This window comes from Typopeltis vanoorti, chromosome 2, assembly GCF_054136105.1.
Source record: "Typopeltis vanoorti isolate ZY-2024b chromosome 2, IOZ_Tvanoo_1.0, whole genome shotgun sequence".
Lineage (NCBI taxonomy): Eukaryota > Metazoa > Arthropoda > Arachnida > Uropygi > Thelyphonidae > Typopeltis > Typopeltis vanoorti.
The window spans coordinates 25,195,842-25,216,720 of NC_143550.1; the positions used below are offsets into that span (position 1 = coordinate 25,195,842).

The window sequence follows — 20,879 nt, forward strand, 5'->3', positions numbered from 1 at the left end:
ACTATATTATTGCAAATTTTGAATTAGCTGAATTAATCCTAGATGTAAGAGTATAACCAAGCTTTGAATTAAACTCTGATCATTATTGGCAAAAATTTGATTTAAAACAGAACAGCTAAAAATAAAGTGGAAAATAACTATCAACTGAGTTACAAAATATCTTCATTGCAAGATTCACATAGTCAACAATATCAGAAATGCTCTGATTTTAAAAGAGAAACCATATAATATAATGAAACAAATGACACTGAAGAGGAATGGAAAAATCAAACAAATCCTGACAAAAAGCAACAATAAAACACTTAAGGAATAAGGAGAAAAAAAAAGAGGATTATGAAACTTACAATGACACTAAGTGATTTTTTGTTTTTATTATTTATGTATTGCCGATTCATTAGGTCTTCAAGACTGATTAAAGCATCCTAAATGTGTTCATTACAACATAATAATTTTTTACTAAATAATTTAAGGAAATTACGTCAACTAGGATATACATTAAAATAAATTTTAATATACTTCAATATTTCGGCAACATCACGTGCACGCAGGCACAACAAACAGTAAGTGAGGAAGAAGCAGGAAGCTATTATTTCTCCTTAAGTCCTAATGGTGCCCCCTAGCTGGCAATGTTGGTATTCTTGGACGACTGGGCTGAAGGTCTTCTGATGTAGGCTTCCCAAATTTGAGGCAGTCTCATGCAGCCAAATTTCTTGAGATTTGGATTGTTTCTTAGGGCTGAAGCTGATTCCACGAAAAGCCTTTCATATTTGTATTTACTACGGTGTATTATCGTGGCTTTCTTCCACTGTATTCTATGGCAGGTATCCAGCGAAAGGTCAGCAAGACCCAGAGTGGCTGTATTGGTGAAACAGGATGTAGTCCTTGTGTTCTGAAATTCTGATATTTGCTGTCCTGCCTGTTTGGCCAAAGTAGGACAGCTTACAGCTGCAAGAGACCTGGTATACACCAGGTAGGTCTAGGGGGGGGGGGAGGTTGGTCTTTAGTAGAGCGGATAAGGGATGCCAATTTTTTTATATGGGCTGTAGCAAGAAGTTAAGTCATGTTTTTTTAGGATTTTTTTTTTTTTAACCTTGAAGAAGAAAAAATCAACTGCCTTCCTTTCTTAGACACACTAGTCACCTGCCAGCCTGATGGAACCTTGGTTTTCTCAGTCTATAGAAAATCCACCCATTCAGGCAGATACATTCACCAACAATCCCACCATCCCTCCTCGCAACAATATGGAATCATTAAGACACTACACAACAGGGCTAAACTTATCTGTTCAAATGACAATGCTCTAACCACAGAACTAAACCACATTCTCAACACTTTCTCAGCCAATGGCTACCCCCCCCCCAAAAAAAAAAATATTGAAACCAGTAAACCACAACCCCCCCCCACACACACACAACAAGGATTACTCTAAATCTATCACCATACCCTATATCCGAGGCACCTCGGAAAAAATTGCAAAAATCCTAAAAAAACATGACTTAACTTCTTGTTACAGCCCATATAAAAAAATTGGCATCCCTTATTTGCTCTACTAAAGACCAACCCCCCCCCCCCCTAAACCTACCTGGTGTATACCAGGTCCCTTGCAGCTGTAAGCTGTCCTACTTTGGCCAAACAGGCAGGACAGCAAATATCAGAATTTCAGAACACAAGGACTACATCCGGTTTCACCAATACAGCCACTCTGGTCTTGCTCACCATGCGCTGGATACCTGCCATAGAATACGGTGGAAGAAAGCCACGATAATACACCGTAGTAAATACAAATATGAAAGGCTTTTCATGGAATCAGCTTCAGCCCTAAGAAACAACCCAAACCTCAACAAATTTGACTGCATGAGACTGCCTCAAATTTGGGAAACCTACATCAGAAGACCTTCAGTCCAATCGCCCAAGAATACCAACATTGCCTGCTAGGGGCCACCATCAGGACTTTAGGAGAAATAATAGCTTCCCACTTCTTACTGTTTGTTGTGCCTACGTGCACGTGTCTTGTTCTTAAGTTTCTTGAAAATGGCAATATGACGTTGCCGAAATATTGAAGTATATTAAAATTTATTTTAATGTACATCCTAGTCGACGTTGTAATTTCCTTAAATTATTTAGTAAAAAATACATAACCAACGTCTAAGCCTTTCCACAAGAATTACAACATAATCAAAAACCCTATATCCCATTTTATTCTTTTTTATATTCTATAACTAATCTGTATGAAACGAGTAGTTTACTGTGTTCAATATGTAATCATTTTAAAATTTTCAATGAATAAATAAGTTCATAATGACTTGTATCCATGATACAGAATCAAAACAACAGTTTTTAATTTTCTTCTTGCTTCAGTGAAAATATGTCAAAGGTGACCTTTGACATCTTTTCTTATGATATATTTTGATACATAGTTCATGATCTACCACAGAAAGTATCACTTCTGGAAAGTATCTAATATATCATAAGCCTTACATATTCTGGATAACTAAGTAAAAAATATTTATGGGCTAAAACAGAAAAAAAGACAACAGAATATTATTTCAAACAGTCATACACAAGTCTTCATTTAAGAAACTAATTTTATAAGTATTCTAGCTATTCCATTTGCTTTTAATGAAATAAAATTTTTTCGTCCCAAAAATATTTTGAGACTGCCTCTATTATTAAACTAAACTTAAGTTAAACTTAAACCAAACGAATCATGAGCTAATTAAACACAACATTTAAACCTTATTCATCGCCTATTCACCATATTACCTGGAGAAACAATAGCGGTAGGATCATCCATATCAAAAGCTGCCATGTTACCAATTGCAAATCCATAGCCTGAATGGATATCAGGCAGACCAACTGATCGCTGAATAAAAAAAAAAAAAGAACAAAATTTGTATCTTTTAAAATCAAACAAAGGAAAATAAAATGTAGTTATAGTGATACCCATTACTTAAAAATACTGGAACTATATTACAAAATTTCAAAAATCACAGGTAACTGAATATGCACTAGCAATTTAATATTTTAAAGAAGAAAGAGCAAGAATAGGCTTAGTTGGAATTGCAGCTGAAACAACTAAAGAGGCTAGTATGTTTGCTAACTGTGTGTGTTCCCAAGGCAGATTGGCAGTATATGGAATGAAAAACAGTACCGAGGAGGAGAAGATCCTGCTACTTTTATATACAACTTCTAAAGTCACTGGACAACTATACTGGTGTCCAAAATCTAAGGACAAACACTATTTCTGAAGATTACAACCACAAATTCAGACAAATCAGCTTGTGGCAATTGGTGTAACTGAAGATTTCGAATGGAAAGCAGGTATACATTCAAATTTTCTAATCATATGCAAAGGAGTCATGTGATAGGGCTCAACGGGATAAAATGCAAAAAGGCTGCACTAAGTGAATTGTATTTGAAGTAAACTCTTTTGTGAAGGAAAAAATTTGCAAACTTGGATGTCTTGTAATGTTTCAAAGACAACATCTAGATGATTTCCGATGGGGAAGAATTATTGGAAAGCTTGGAGGCTATAGAATTACTGATAATGCCAGAGAGTTTGGAATCTCACATAGCATTGTATCCAGGCTCTGGCCAGCATTTCAAACAAATGGAGCGAGTTCTAGACGTATGCTAAGAGGTCGTCCTCGCACTACCATGGAGCACAAAGACATTTTTGATTATAACAGCAAAACGTAATAGATGCACCATGACAGGTCAGCTTCCAAGTCGGCACCATTCAAGAGTAGGTATGCAGATATCTCGACAAACTGTGGCAAAATGTCTGCGATAAGTGCCCTACATGCTTGAAGGACTGCAGTCTGAGTCCCTTTATCCATAGCTCATTGTGCAGCACATTTTTAATGATATCGTATCCATAAAAATTAGACAAGACACCAATAGATTAATGTACTCTTACAGATGAGGTGTTTTAGTCTTTCCTCCAATTCTAGACGACAAGTGATCTGGCATGAAAGTGGTACCACAAGAATGTTCTTGAAAGAGACAGATATGGCAGTGAGCCTCCTCTACCATCTACGCTACTAAGTCAGTGGGCTTAAAGGTAAAATTACCAGGGTAAGATATGTGTGTTTGGCATGAGTTCTTGATCCTGCCAAGGACCTCTCTCCCACATACATCACTAATACTTGGTAATGATTTCTTGATAAAATATAAATTCTCATGTGATTATGCTAGAGAAGAAATTTGTTTTCTGGAAAGGAAGAAAGTTACTAAAAGGAACCAGAGAGCACATTACTTGGGTGATAGAAAGAACTTACCCGGCATAGAGTCCCAGTGTAAGGAGAATTTAGAACAAACTGAGAAGGAAGAGAATCATGTAGCATGCAGTCAATTAGAATCAAATGAGAATACCCAACCAGAGGAGAAGAGACATCCAAGTATGAGTGACATTACAGAAGTTAAAGCAACCATTGAGAATGAAATGGGGAGCAAGAGTCAGGATGAAATATGTCAGAGGGGTCATTAATAGATGCACCAAGCTACAAGTGCTGGAAAAAGGGACTATGACTGGTGAACAATATTGCGACGAAGCTCTTCAAACATCATGTTTGATTGTTCTATGGTACTGGGGGGGGGGTGAAGAATTTATTTTTATGGATGAAAATGCCACACCACATCATACATGAGAAGTGGAGACACTTCTGGGACCCGAGGATATTAATCGAATTAAGTGGCCAGCACACTCCCCAGATCTTAACCCCATAGAACACGTTTGGGATGCAATAGGGAGATTGCTTCAAGAACTCCTGAATCACTTGGTGCTAAGCATGGTATGACAGTGAAAGCTGCATTGCAGTTCAGGCAACTAGAAGAATTCCCAGCATCCATGCAATTTCTAAAAATACCAATTCCATCCTTCATCCACATGGGAAAATTCAGGAAGCAAATTTTTAATCTGGAAAAATCAGCAAGACTCAAATTTCAGATTGAATCCCCCCCATAGGGGGGGTTGCTTAAGGGTCAAAGTTGTATAAATTAGAGGAGACCTCAACATAGCCTTTAAAGGAATGTGGAGAACCAACCACGACTTCTGACCTAACGTCTAATTCTCACCTTCTCGTGGTGCACCCATTTAGGTATCTACCTGGATACTGAATGAAAAAAGATGGGCTGGCAATTTGGGTTTAGTTGACCAAATTGTATTCTTAATCACAAATAAAATGATGGTACAACATGACAGAATTTCATGCTGGTTGGGAAGTTGCCTGGTTAAATAAGGGCTCCACATTGTAAGCCACAGGAACAAATCCTGAAACACAGCCTAACTCAATATCACCAGAGTTCAGTACTATCAACATAAGAAGCCCGAATGACAAAGAAATGGAGCTGGCAGAGGAATTGGATAAGTACCAGATCAATATAATAGATGACTGAAAAAAAAAAAAAAAAAATGGTGAGATCAAATACCAGTAGGATTCCTGCTTAGGACATCAACTGATTACTAACACAATGTTCAAACACAAAAATGTGCATAAAATTCACATGGAGAGAAGCAGCTAGGAATAAGAAAAGTCTCATTGACTATGCTATTGTTGATAGTGATGTTTTCTCACTGGTGAAGGACACTAGAGTGTAGAGGATTTGAAATTGGAAGTGAGCACCATTTAGACCTGAGCAGGATAAAACTGAATTTCATTGGAAAGAAGAACGTGTAAGAAAGTTTAAAAGCAAATATAAGTTGAGCAGCTATCAGATGTGAACTGTAGACTAAAATACACAAACATTATTCAAGAAAAAATGAAAACGTTTAAGAACAGGAACCAAACCATGGAGATTCGGTGACAAGCCCTGAAGAAAACATCGATTCATTCAGAGAGGCATGTGGTGAGGTTGTCAGCAAAGATAGAAAAATCAGAACCCCATGGTGGACACAGGTAGTTAGAGGAAGTGAAGGAAAAGAAGAAAGAATATTGAAAATTGCTGGTGAATAAGTCAGCTTGTGCTATTAGAGAATACAGAGACAAATGTAAGAAAGCTAAACAACTGTGTAAAACTAGCTAAACAAAAGTCATGGGAAGACTTTGGCAAGAACAAAGAAAATAAATATCAGGAAAGTGGCAAAATATTCTGAAGGCTGTGGAAAAAGCTCAGAAATGGAGGAAAGAGTGCTGTAAAAGGAATCAAAGATGATAAAGGTGATATGAAAGCTGTAGAAAAAGAAAAGATATCCTTGATGTATGGAGTAATTACTTTATTACTTTGAAATTTTGCTAAATGAAACAAGCAGTGATAGCACAGTAGTAAAAAAACACTAAACAGGCATGCAATCAGGAATACACATCCATACTTGAAGTAGAAAAAGCTATCAAAAGCCTGAAATGTAGAATGGCAACAATAGGAGATGACATTTGACCAGAAATGTTCAAGTATGGAAGTATAAAAGCATTGCAATAGCTGCACTGCATAGTTCAGAAGGCCTGGACAGAGGGACAAATTTCAGATGATTGGAGTAGTGCTCTCATAGCACCCATATACAAAAAGAGAAATAAAACTGAATGCGAGAATAACAGAGTTATTTCCTTATTGAGTGTTCTTTGTAAGATTTATGTAAGTATACTTGAGAAACGGTTGAAGATTGTGGAAGAGAAGCTTGGTGAAGAATAAGCTGAATTCAGGCCAAATAGAGGCTGTTAAAATTAGTTAGATGTTCACTTTACAACAAATCGTTGAGAAATCGTGGGAATATAACAAAGATCTATATTTAAGTTTTGAAGACCTGCAAAAGGCATATGACATGGTGCCAAGAGGAAAGCTATTCAAGACACTATAGTTATATGGTGTTAATGGGGCATTATATCAAGCAATACGTAGTTTTTATTTGAGTTGTAAGTCAGCAGTTAAAATTGAAGTACAGGAAGATTGGTTTGATACTAAATCTGGTGTCAGACAAGAATGTACATTATCCCCTCTGTTATTCATTATCTATATGGAACACATTATGAAGGAAAACAGTATTATTGTTATTGAGAGACCTCCAGGGATTCAGAGACTCATTCAAGAGAGACTACATACTACACACACCAGCTATCATACTTATTCTTTAATTCATTCACACTACTTGCACTCACAACATCCAAAGGCAATCCATTCCAATCATGCACGACTCTCTGAGAGAATCTAGCCCTCACACCCTTCTTGGAGGCCTTCCTTCCCAGCTTCCAAGGATGCCCTCTCATCCTTTCCCCACCTTTCATAAATTGAAAAATTCCATCAATTGAACTACTGTATGACCAAAATTCAGAAGTTTGTAAGTCTCAATCATATCACCCCTCTTTCTCTTTTTTGCTAGTGTCTGCAGTCTACAAATTCTCAATCGGTCTTCATAATCAGTATTCCACAATCCAGATATCATTTTTAACACTCTCCTTTGTACTCTCTCCAATATATCAGAATCACAATGAAAACTGAGAGAGCAGATCTTCGCACAATAGTCGCAAGTGAAGTCTTATCAAAGCCTTGTAAAGAGGCAAAATAACATCCTTATCTTTACATGCGAGTTGTATTTGCAATCTTTGCCACATGGCTCCTGAACTTCAACTTCCTATCTATTAACACTCCAAGATCCTTAGCCTTGGTTTCTTCTAGCCTAATCCCACCAATATAATATGACACTGGATATCTGATCATGCCGAAGTGAATGACTTTACATTTACTGACATTGAACTGACACCCATTTTCCCATGCCCACAATTCCATCCTATTCAAATCATTCTGCAAAGACTGCATATCAGCAGCACATTCCTGATTACCCTACCTATCTTTGCATCATCAGCAAATAACTATATGTCGCTTGTCAAATCCTTCCCAATATCATTAATGTGCAGATTGAATAACAATGGACCAAGCACTGATCCTTGTGGTCCACCACTTGTTACCTTAAACCTTGCAGACTCAGATCCCCCGTATACCACTTTTTTATATGTGTCAGTCAGCCATGCTCTTATCCATGCTAATATTGTATAACTCAAACCCATTTTCTCCAATTTATGCAGCAGTCTGCCATTCTGTATTCTGTCAAAAGCCAAAAGCATCATGGTGTATCCATTCCCCTTCTCTAGTTCAATAGTAACATTGTTATAGAATGTGAGCAAGTTGCTAAAACATGACCTTCCCTTAGTAAACCCATGTTGTTCATTGCAAAGTAGAGATTCACTGTCAACCCATTTCTGAATACAGGCCCTAACCAATTTTTCCAAAATCTTCACCACCACTCCTGAGATACTAATCAGTCAATAGTTGGATACATCGGTCTTTGCACCACCCTTGTGCAATGGAATTACCATACATTCCTTCCATTCCTGAGGAATCTTCCCTGTTCTGAGACTCATATTAAACATCCTGGTCAAAGGAATGGCCAGTTCAGCTAAACACTCTTTTAGCACATGTGCTGATATTCCTTCAGTCCTTATTGATGAATTGTCATTCAGTTTGTGAAACGGCTCTAATATCTTGGCCTCACACACCTGCGTTTCTTCATCTAGTGAAGAGGTAACAGTGAGCTCAATATTGCATTCACGAGGTTGATAGCTTTTAACAAAATGGCCACTCATTAACTGAACAACCTCTTCAGTATCTGTAACCGTCATGCTATCTAGATATAGAAGAGTTATTCTTTCATATTCATTCTTTCTTTTACTTGCAGCATATTGATAGAATTTTTATGGGTTGTCTTTAGCATGCAGGGCCAGTTTCTTTTCATAATCAGACTTTGCTTTCCATACAACCATTGTGACTATTCTAGCCTGCTGCTTATAATGTTCATAACGCATGTCATCCATATGCAAACGGTATTCCTTCTACATCATCCTTTTCTTACGAATATCTTACTTAATAAGATTACACATCCATTTGTTTCCTACTCTATTTATTCTTCGAACTTTCAGAACACATTCTGATATCGCATCATTTAAGTATTGTTTAAATGCTTCAAATGCACTGCAGATATTCTTTCCTTCCAGCAACCAATCCCATTCCACTGAACTCAGTATACTCCTCAAAATTGGTCATAATTTGCTGCTTTGTATTCAGCATATAACCTTTTCTGAATGGAACATTCATAAACTTAGTCACGTCCCAACTGGAGGCAGAATAGTTACGTCTTTAACTGAAACACCCTCTGACAGTATAATCAAATCTAACACTCTTTGACCTCGAGTTCCTTCTGTCACATGCTGCTTGAGGAAGTTGTCCCGCAACAGCTCAATAAATGCATTTTCATTCTTCTCACAAGATTCTACTGCTACCCAATCAATATTTCGATAATTAAAGTGTCCCATTATGATTACTCTTTTTGCACTCACCTTTTCTATTTGGCGATGCATTTCTTCATTACTAGCAACCGATCCACCAGGTCTGTAACAACACCCCACTACACAATTTGTCTTGTTATTTTCCACCTCACACCAGATGGCTTCAAACTTACTGCCACATGAAATATTGTTAGTAGTATTTTTGAAGTAGTACTACAATCATAGGTCTCAACTCTAACTGGGTTTAAGTCATCCGATATCATTAGCAGTATGCCCCCTCCTCGAATCCACTCTATCCTTCCTAAAAATACTGTACTCATGACACTAGATACCAGTTAGTAGGTCTGATTCTGACAGCCAGGTCTCACTAATTCCTACAATCTGAGGTCGCAACATATTGACCAAGGCAACAAACACTACCTTTTCTTTCTGATACTATCATTAAATTCCTGACATATACCCTCAAGGGGTGTACAGGATGTGATAGTACTACATGAAAATTTACATCATTACTAACTTCCTATTTACAATTTTCCTCCAAATCAGTCTGTCACTTGTCAAGACTAAAATATTATCATTATCAGATCTTATATTTCCATCATCTAAGGCATATTGTACCGTATCAATCCACCTATATCTTGGTTTTCCTCTGGGTCGTTTTCCTGCCAACCTGGCAGAGAACACTTGTTTTTCTAATTTTTCCTCACCCATTATGTTTAAGTGACCATACCACCTGAGATCAGCTCTGCTAATGTATTCCTGGATGCCGACAATGTAAGTTCGTTCCTAATATCCCCGTTTTTAATATGATATTGCCATTGATGCCATCTGTTCACGCCTCTAATCTTTTTCAGGACTTTCATATCTGTGGTCTCTAGTCTTTGGTCAAGTGTTTTACTTCTAATCCAGCACTTAGATCCATAAGTTAAAACTGGTTTGAACACTGTCTTGTATACAGCTAATTTAGTGTTCTGACTAATTTCTCTCTTATTCCATACGAATTTATTCAATTGACTTCCCACCATACCAGCTTTGCTGATTCTGTTGTCTATTTCCATATTTAATTTACCATCTTCAGTAAAAATCGTGCCTAAGTAGCTGAAATGTTTCACTTGTTCCACAGGTTCTCCATTCACAACACAGTTGACATTTTCAATGATTCTGCCTATTTTCATTGTCTTTGTCTTTTTATTGCTGACCTTCATACCATATCTATTACATCTATTACAACAGCTATTCAAACTTGTAGCGGATTAATTTAGAAGTATAACATCGTCCACATAAAGCAAAGAGCTGACATTAACATCTCCAATTTTGATATCATGTTTAATACCACTTTCCTTCATAATGTGATCCATATAGATAATGAATAACAGAGGGGATAATGTACATCCTTGTCTCACGCCAGATTTAACATTAAACCATCTTCCTGTACTTCCTTCAATTCTAACTGCTGACTTACAACTCAAATAAAGACTAAGTATTGCTTGATATAATGCCCCATTGACAACATATAACTGTAGCGTATTGAATAGCTTCTCTCTTGGCACCTTTCATATGCCTTTTCCAAATCGACAAAACTTAAATACAGATCTCTGTTATATTCCCGTGCTTTCTCGACTATTTGTCGTAAAGTGAAGATCTGATCCTGACAGCCTCTATTTGGCCTGAATCCAGCTTGTTCTTCACCAAGCTTTTCTTCCACAATTTTTCTCAACTGTCAATTTTTCACAATTTTACTTGCATAGATCTTGCCAGGAACACTCAGTAGGGAAATATCTCTGTAATTCTCACATTCAGTTTTATTTCCTACCTCACCACATGCCTCTCTGGCTGAATCAATCAGGGTTTTCTTCAAGGCTTGCCACTGAATCTCCAAGGTTTGGTTCCTGTTCTCAAACTCTTTCATTTTTTCTTCAATAATCTTTGTGTATTTTAGTTTACAGTTCACATCTGATACTATTAAACCTAATATCAAAATTGGAGACAATAATCTCAGCTCTTTACTTTATGCAGTGTTAGACTTTTAAATAAATCCAGTATAAGTCTGCATGATTCCCTAACTAAATTGAATAACTGCTGTAATAAGTTTGGTATGAAAATCAGCAATAACAACATAGACATTAAAATAGGCAGAAACATTGAAAATAATCAAATGCATCGTGAATGGATAACCTATAGAACAAATAAAACGGTTCTGCTATTTAGGCACAATTTTTAGTTAAGATGGCAAATTAAATATGGAAATAGACAACAGAATCAATAAAACTGGTATGTTAGGAAGTCAACTTCCTAACATAATGTATGTTAGGAAGTCAACAGTTTCAATTTTAGTTCAATTTTCAAATTCAATTTTCAAAACACTAAATTAGCTGTATACAAGCTAATGTTCAAACGTGTTCACACCAATTTTAACTTATGAATCTGAGAGCTGCCTCAGAAGTAAAACACTTGACCAATGACTAGAAACCACAGATATGAGAGTCCTGAGAAAGATTAGGGGGAATGAACAGATAGTATCAATGGCAATATCATATTAAAAATGAGGATATTAGGAAAGAATTTGGCATTGTTAGCATCCAAGAATGTGTTAGCAGAGCTAATCTCAGGAGTATAGCCACTTAAACAGAATGGGAGAGGAAAGATTAGCAAAACAAGAGTTCCCTACCAGGCTAGTAGGAAAAAGATCCAGAGGAAAACCAAAATATAAACAGACTGATACAGCAAAAAGTGCCTTAGAAGACATTAATATAAGATCTGATAATGTTGGAGTCTTGATAGATAACAGATTTATTTGGGGAAAAGTTGTTGATAAGAAGTTAGTAATAATGTAAGTTCTTCATATAGTACTATCATAATATCCCATATAACCACTGAGAGTACCTGTTCGGAATTTGATGATAATGAACCTTCTCCCACCACCCCATATCTCTGTTAAGACTAACCAATTTTTCTGGTAATTTGGTTAGAAATTCTGCTAAAAATAGCAGAAAATAAGATATTAATTTTGAAGATAATCCTTTCAGAGTAAGCTTATGTAAATAACCCATAAATCTTAATCGCATCAAGTGCAACGCAAAGACAGGAAAATGTAATTAAAAATGATATTTCAGCATTTGCAAATGGCTCTAAAGCTTTCAGTAGAGACTACGTTAATGTAATTCTGTCTTGTGTTGCATCTGGCAAGCACTTCATAAACTGACAGTAACCAAAATGAAGTCCCGGTTCTATTCATAGCATGCCCTCATTATACCAAATAAGAGAAACAGGAGAATGGGTTTAAAAATTCTATCAAGATATTACTGCTACTCTTTACCTCAGATAAGTGATGTCAACATCACATTAATTTTATACATGACCTCATTCTACTATAAGCCTTGATGATCAAACAGAATCTTCTCTTTGTTGGCAAAATGCTGTGGGGTTCTAATATGATAATTTTGCAATGGTCTAAAATTATGCTGGAAAGTTTTCTGATAGTAAATGATGTTCAATGCAAATGGCCAAATATTGTTGATCTGAAGCAACATGAAAAAAAAAAAAAAAAAAAAATCCGGCAAAGGTTGGTCGATTGGTAGAGCCTCTGCTACTAATGGCTCAGTTAAGTAAGTTTGAGCGCGGTTAGTAGTTGGAAGGGGGCCAATCGTTCGATGCTGTCGGCACACTCTCCCTCGATGAGTCTTTGGACTCCCTGGAGGTGTCAAAAATAATAATAAAAATAATAAATGATGCAGGACTCACTAAATAAAAGTCTTGGTCCCAGTGCTACAAGTTTTCAATCTCTCATTGATAAGATGGTTTTACGAGGGTGGTCTGAAAAGTTCTCAGCCTAACAACGAAAAAACAAATTTATAATTTCAAAATTATTTTTATTTTTCAACATAATCTCCCTCAAGACTAACACATTTATTCCAGCGATGCTCCAGCACCATTATCCCGTCCCTGTAGTGGTTCTCAGTAAGATCTGCAAAATACCCCTCTCCAGCTGCAGTTACCTCTTAATTCAAAGAAAAACGCTGACCAGCGAGGAGAGTTTTAATTTTGTGAAGAGACAGAAGTCAGAGGGAGCCAAATCTGGGGAATATGGTGGATGTTCCAACAATTCATATTGCAGATCCCTTAATTTTCCCATTGCCAAAACACCTTTGTGGGCAGGTGCATTGTCCTGATGAAAGATGATTTTTTTCTTCTGCAAACCGGATCTTTTCTCCAGATTTTTTTTGTCTAGTCTGGTTAAAAGATCGGAATAATATTTCCCAGTTATTGTTTTACCCTTTTCAAGATAATTAATAAACAAAACGCCTTTAGCATCCCAAAACACCGATGCCATGACCTTTCCTGCTGATGAAACCGAATTTGTCTTCTTTGGTGCTGAAGTGGACCTATCTTCTTTCCACTGTTTTGATGATGTTTGGATTCTAGTGTGTAATGGTGAATCCAAGTCTCATCCATAGTAATAAATCGACACACAAAATCAGTTTTATTCTTGTTAAAATGCTCCAAGCACAGCACCTATCTTGCACAAAGCTTTTTCATTTGCAATTCTTCATGCAAAATATATCCTACACGTTCTTTAGAAATGCCTATAGTCTCAGCAATTTCATGCACTTTGACTCACCGTCATTCAATACCATATTGTGCACTTGATCAATGATTTCTGATGTTATTACACTTTTTCGACATCCTTCACATGGATCATCTTCAAGGTCAATACGGCCACGTTTAAACTTGGCAGCACATTTCTTAATTATCAAAAATGAAGGAGAAGAACGCCTATAAACTTTTATGAACTTCAAATGAATTTCTTTTGGCATTAAACCTTCTTTTACAAAGAATTTTGTAACCACATGATACTCAATTTTATCCATTTCAAGGGATACAGACAACACTTTAGCTTCAGACAGCTGTATAAAATAAACTACTTGATGGAATGACTTGCAATTTCACATGGATGCTTCTGACAGATGTACCATCTTAGAATAAAAAAATTGTGATGATAGTGTTGCCATCTATGGTTGAGGCCAAGAACTTTTCAGACCACCCTCGTAGCTCATATAGTTTTCCTCTTAAAACTAAACAGGCTATAGTAACCAAGAATTTTTTCATCTTATTTTTACCATGCCAAACTCAGTAACCTGTCATGGTCGAGTAACCTGGCTTCATAAAAAATTTCAGTGCATTGTTAGGCCAGTTTGTCTCGTGGGAAATTAACCTGAGTTGCTGGAAGGAAAAACCCTACACCCTCCATCATATGAAACTATCTCACCTTCAGTTGAAATACCATTATATTCTTTACATTATAGATGGGATCTGAAAGTTCTTCTACGAAAGGGTATTGTCATTAATGAATGAGTTTGGAGTCTCACTGTAAAAACATTTGTCAAAATTTTTCAAATGTCTCAAATATTAGACTTTGTTTCGAAGTCTAATATTTTCTGAGGTTCAACAAGATGAAGTATGTATATTCAGTGGTCAAAATGAGATGCTATTCTAAATGAAATCCACTAATACAACATAACTAGCATGCCTCAGCTATAAATCGATTTGTTTCAATTTTTTATATTTATTCTGATTTAACTATAAATTGACTACCTCCAGCAGATAATATCTGCATTCAAATGTATTTGAATAAGTTTCAAAGCTTGAGTGACTGAGTGGTATGCTGAGAATATGAAACAGAGAACATTATATCAACATCCAAGCATCTGACCAGAATGAGGACTAACAGATACCATGCACAAAACCACTCATGTCCAACAAAAACAAGCTATTACAGCTAAGATAGATGAAAAAAGGATTACATGGAGGAATTATTTAATATAAGTAAAAAGGAAAAGAGTATGGCAACAACAATATACAAAGTCATGGACCCATCACATCTGATCACAGCAATGCAAAACAACAGTGATCTGGGTATGTTTTCCTGGCACTCCTCAGTTCAAGATCAGTATCAGCAAAAATGGAACAGCACAATCTAACTGAACACATCACTGCTGACTAAGTACATCTATTCATGTCATTCATTTATCCTGCATGCAATGGATATTTCCAACAGGATGATATACTATGTCAGGACAGATATCATCCAAGAATGGTTACAAAAAGTAGATGTCAATGCCACTGAATACCTTGTATATGGTGTTAATCCTCTTAAAAGAAAATAGGTTCTACATGCTGGCCTGGTTGGCTGTTGGTTCAAATCCCATGTTGGCAGGGATGTTTGTGAGTGTGTCTTTAGGTAGGCAATGAATTTCACTACCTGGTGTGAAACCACCATCCTACTTATTGGAGATCTGAAGTGGCTTGGAAAAAGTTCAATGTCTGTTGTCTGGAACAGGGTTTGCCTAATTACATCACACACACACACTAGGGGGATCCCCCCCCCCGATCTTTGGAATGATCTATGGTGTTCCAAAGATCCATGGATCTTTGGAACACCATATATTCTTGGTATCAAAGGATGTTTTGATTGTAAGTATTTTTTAAGTTCTTCCATCCAGAGATGCACTTTTTTTATTAGATCATTTGTTTTTGTGTGTGTATGCCAAGTCAGGTCTCTGTCTAAGGGTTTGTAGGTGTTTGTATCTTCCAGGAGACTTTTCATTTTGTTATCATATTCTGTAGCATTTAAAACAACAGTTGCGTTGCCTTTATCCGCTTTGATTATGAAAATATTTTTGTCATCCTTTAACTTTTTAAGGCAAGCATATTCATTGTAAGGTAGATTCCTATGAGGTAATCTGCTTTTTAATAGTAAAGCTGTACTTTCTATACGGATAAGATCTGCCATGTTGTCCGGTAGATTTCTAATTCCTTTTTCTATTTGTGCTATGATATCAATTGTAGAAAACGTGGGGTTAAGGCGAAGTTAAAACCCTTAAGTAAAAGGTTATTCTCTTCTTTTGTTAGGACTCTCGAAGAAAGGTTAATAACTACTTTTGAATGATCGTTGTTTTTTATGTATTTCCTTCTTCTGAAGGAGTAAGTTGAACTTATGAATTAATGTATGTTTCTTCTGTTCTGAGATTGCTATTGCTTTGTTGAATGTAACACTATCGATGTTGTTCCATAGGTAGGATGGAAGAGATGTGGCCAGTTCATTATGAAGAGAAAAACTGTTATTACTAATTAATGCTGATTCAGCTCTAGTGACTGTAATTCTTTCTCTTAGAAAAGCTAGTTCCATTTTATGATAAATTCTGGAGGCCCTGTTTGTATGGAATATGAACAACAAATGAACTTATCAATTTCAAAGATTATCTCAACAATTTGCACAACACCATAAAATTCACTTTAGAACAAGAAGAAAATAAAAAACTTCTTTTTCTGGATATTCTATTAGAAGTTAATGAAGAAAGTAAACTCTCCTTCTCAGTATATAGGAAGCCGACAAACACTGGAAGATTTCTAAATGCAACCTCACACCACCATCCTTCACAAAAAATAAGCTTAATTAAAACTCTTCGAGACAGAGCATACAATATCTCCAGCACACAAGAAAGATGTAATGAAGAACTAAAATACTTAACACAAATCCTCCAACAGAATGGATATGAAACAAAAATCATCAAGAGAATCCTTAAAATGACTCCAACTAACAACACAATAAAACAGGATTACAAAAACGCAATCTCGCTTCATTATATCAAAAATGTTACAGATAAGCTTGCCAAATTAATGAACAAACACAACACAAAAGTAGCCATGGAAAAAATCTCAAGATTCCTGCATCCACCAAAACCACCTCATCATCCTCTTAAAAAACCAGGCAGGAGTCTACAAAATCCATTGCTCTTGCGGGATTTGCTACGTAGGATAGACAGGAAGATCTGGAGAAATACGCATGGCTGAACACCAAAAACACATACAATACAAAAGAGAACAAAAAACGAGTCTTGCTTTCCGTACCACTTCCACTGGACACGATGTACTCTGGCAAAAAACGACGATGTCATACATAGAAAACAACAGTTATATAAGAAAATTTAAAGAAGCTGCTAATATGCTAAAAAAAAAAAAAAAAAAAAAAAAAAAAATCCAACCCGATGCAATAAAAATCAAGGTTTAATTCTCCATCGAGTGTGGTCAGCTCTAATAAAAAATCTACCCCAGTCTGAGCTCGGACCGTATGAACAAGAACAGGAACACGTGACATCGTCCAATATTGTTCAACATCAATAACGTTTTATATCTGCATTCTGTTATTTGAGTTTATGAATAGCCAGACGGTTATGATTTGTATTTATTAATTATCTTGTTTAAACTTTAAGTTATACTATTTACCCGATGAAGATGTAAATCCTACGATTTACAAAACTTGTCGGGAACTATTATTTCAGTATTTTGTATAACTGAATAATAAAAAATGTGGTGTAATCACTGAAATATATCTTTTGAACAAATATTTTGGTTTATGTCCAGACAAATTGAAATATTTGTATGTAGTTTGCATCTGGTCTAGTCTTACTCAGCACAAAGCTGACATGGAACACATAATCCTTCGATTCCAATATAAGCTTGCATTAAAGTAATTTTAAATATGAAAATTTATTTAAAAAAACACTCAGGAATTATTGCACATCCTAATCCTTACTGAAAGTCTGGCAGATTTTAATTCATAACTAATTTCTTTAACATTTCTATTTCATGCATAAACTAATCAAATATCTTTTTAGCTCACAGTTCGAATGAACTGAAACTGTCAGTTGCATGTTCTACCGTTTGAATGTTGCTTATTGTAATCACTGATGGACAGATCCTATCCAAAATAATTTCATATTTCTAATAAGATATTCATATGTTAATTTAGTTGAATCGTAAAGCAGAATGGAAGTGTTGGACTGTCATGTTGGAGGTTTAATGGTGTATTGACAGCACTAGGGAAGATTAAAACTATTTTTAATGCTTTTAGTATTTCGTCTCAGTGACAGATATCGTTAAGGATTCCAACTAACAATTGTTAAACACAATACTGAATAAAAGATATGGCTATGACTCTAGAGTCCTATTTAAGTGATGTGCCCTCTATGGATGTTTGTAGTAGGCTTAGGTTGTAAATTGGGATCTCTGAGAATTAATATTTCCCAACTTTTGGGAAGTTTGTTGCAGCCATATTTGTTTAAATTTGGTTGATTTCTTAGTGCCTCTGCAGATTCCAAAAATAGCCTTTCTTAAATTTATGGTGATGTAGCATGGTGGTTTTCTTCCAGGAGATCCTGTGAGTGGTAGCCAATACATGGTCCAGAAAACCAACTGACTATAGTTATGATTGCAGATGCAAGTTTTGTGTTCATCTAAACAGGTGGAAGCTGATATCCGTGTTGGACTGTATTGGATAATGAATAACATCTCTAATTTTCATATAGATCAAACTAGATTATAAACTCTCTCATGAATAATATTCTATGTAAAGAATTCTGTTAACTGGGTCACATTTATCACACAATTATCCATCTCTATTTTTCACTATTATGTAATTAATGTCAAGTTAATCTCGAATTATTTCGCTTCTTACTTTCTTAAATCCATCTGCCTTATTCTAAAATGCACTAAAAAAAAAAGCACTAGATAACAGATGGACAAAACTCAGTGCCAGATGTTCTTCACTACAGTGATGCTTACTAATCTTTCTATATAATAAAATAGTTTCGTTTGAGAAAAATGGATGTGACAATGCTTCCACAGAAAGAATCACTAATGTGCAGAGTAATCTACGTATGATTTTTCCTTAAGAATGAAATGGGTGGGTGTCAACAGCTCAGTATTAAGATGCAACCTACTATTCCAAATGTAGTTTTCATGTCAGACATACAAATTTTTTCTAAAATGCTAGATGGGAAGAATGAAAGGCAATAATTTAGTAGACTGCATGCACAAGAAAGGATAAGATGACTACTAAAGTCTTAATTCAAAACAATGAAATGCAATAATTATTCACTATGATTAAAGAGAATAGTCTTTATAGACCTACCCCAACAATTCCAGGAAGGGCAGCAACATTACCAATTTGTTTTACTCCTGGCAGAAATCCACCAACTCCACCAGGCCTGCAGGAATTTCTTAGTTCATCAAACATTAACTTTTCCAAGTGATCATTTACATAAAATATACCTTCCACCTTAAAAAAAAAAAAAAGGAACAAAAATTTATATATATATATATATATATATATATATATATAAAGCAATACATTAGGAATTCTTGCATGCATTTAAAAGTTAAATAAAACTAGATTAAGAAATATGCAAAATGAAAAACTCCTTTTCCACTTCACAAAAAAAGCCTACATTCTTATGGAATGGCTTCCTTAATTTTTGTAAGATATCAATACGATTAAAATGGCAAGAAAAGTGGTTTAAGCATTATATGTGTGACACTAAAATGATTTAAACTCAACATACCATTTATGATGCAGAATCATATCCTAAGAACTGGATTATTTTTCTGAAATGAACTACTATTACTTCAATCCAATTAAATATAAATTAAATTCCAGTCTAGTTGGCTAAGTGGACAAAGCATATCTACTTTCCAACCAACAGGCTATGGATTTTGAACCCCACTGAAGGCATGGATGTTTGTGAATGTCTGTCTGGCACTTGCTATTTCACTCTTTCTTTTATCTATAGTCAATGATGAAGAATAATTTTTTATTTATAAAAATGTTTATTTAAGGTAGTAGACAATCAGATGCTTATTTAATGGTGGCTACTGTATAACTACTGTATCTATTATAGAACAAAAACCTGTATAACTACCATCAAAGCAAGAACCCAGTGATAGTGTCTTGTAGCAGGAATAAGTTTCTGGAGTTTCGAAAGCACAGGAAATTAGAAGACAAAATATAAGAATGTTTTATGTTTAAATATAAATAAAGAATTTATATTTTAAATATATGGAAGAAAGAAAATGGCAGGAGAATGGATGAGTTTAATCTGACCAACATGTAGAAAGAATGACAAAACACTTTTTACATAAGAAATGTCCAATTTTTCCATATTATTTACTTCTATTTTGAAAAACAAATTAAAATCCTTTATGGAGCAAGCAGGAAAAATTTTGGGAATATGATACAATATTCATGGTATTCTAGATTTGCAACAAGTATATGGTATCATTAAGAGAGAAAAATCAAGAGATTTGTTCGTATGATACTACCTTATCTGGTATTCCAAAAGTATAAAAAACTTACAAGATGGATGATGAAAAAATTCACAAGCACTGTTAAAACACAAAATGATTTAACAGATGTCCTACCATTAGCTCATGGATTAAAACAAGGACATAATCTAGCTCCTTGGCTTTTTAATTTAGTTCTGGAATATATTATTCAAGAACTAAACAAAAAGAAAGAGAAACATTTAGAATTAAATTAGTACATGACATAGGACTAAAAATTAACAAAACAGAATCAGAAAACCAATAGATGGGCTAATCAAGAACCCCAAAACAAACAAAACAAAAGTGAATAATTTAAATATTCAGGAATAATGAAAGGCCAACTAAACAAGTTTTCGAAGTGCAGAACTGAATCAAGGAGGATCAGGCCTTTTCTCTCTCATCCATGTTCAGTCAAAAAGATATTCATCAACAAACTACCAGTAAGTT

General features: G+C 35.4%; 1 protein-coding gene across 1 annotated transcript in view; it reads right to left on the bottom strand.

The window, feature by feature from the left end:
- RtcB (RtcB RNA ligase) overlaps positions 1-20,879 on the bottom strand; it is a 129,107-nt gene that overhangs the window by 101,341 nt on the left and 6,887 nt on the right. The window contains exons 3-4 of the mRNA XM_090404080.1: positions 19,243-19,389; positions 2,764-2,863 (exon numbers count right to left, since the gene is read on the bottom strand). Of these exons, the coding sequence (XP_090260206.1) occupies positions 2,764-2,863; positions 19,243-19,389 (247 nt within the window). The remainder of the gene's footprint in view (positions 1-2,763; positions 2,864-19,242; positions 19,390-20,879) is intronic.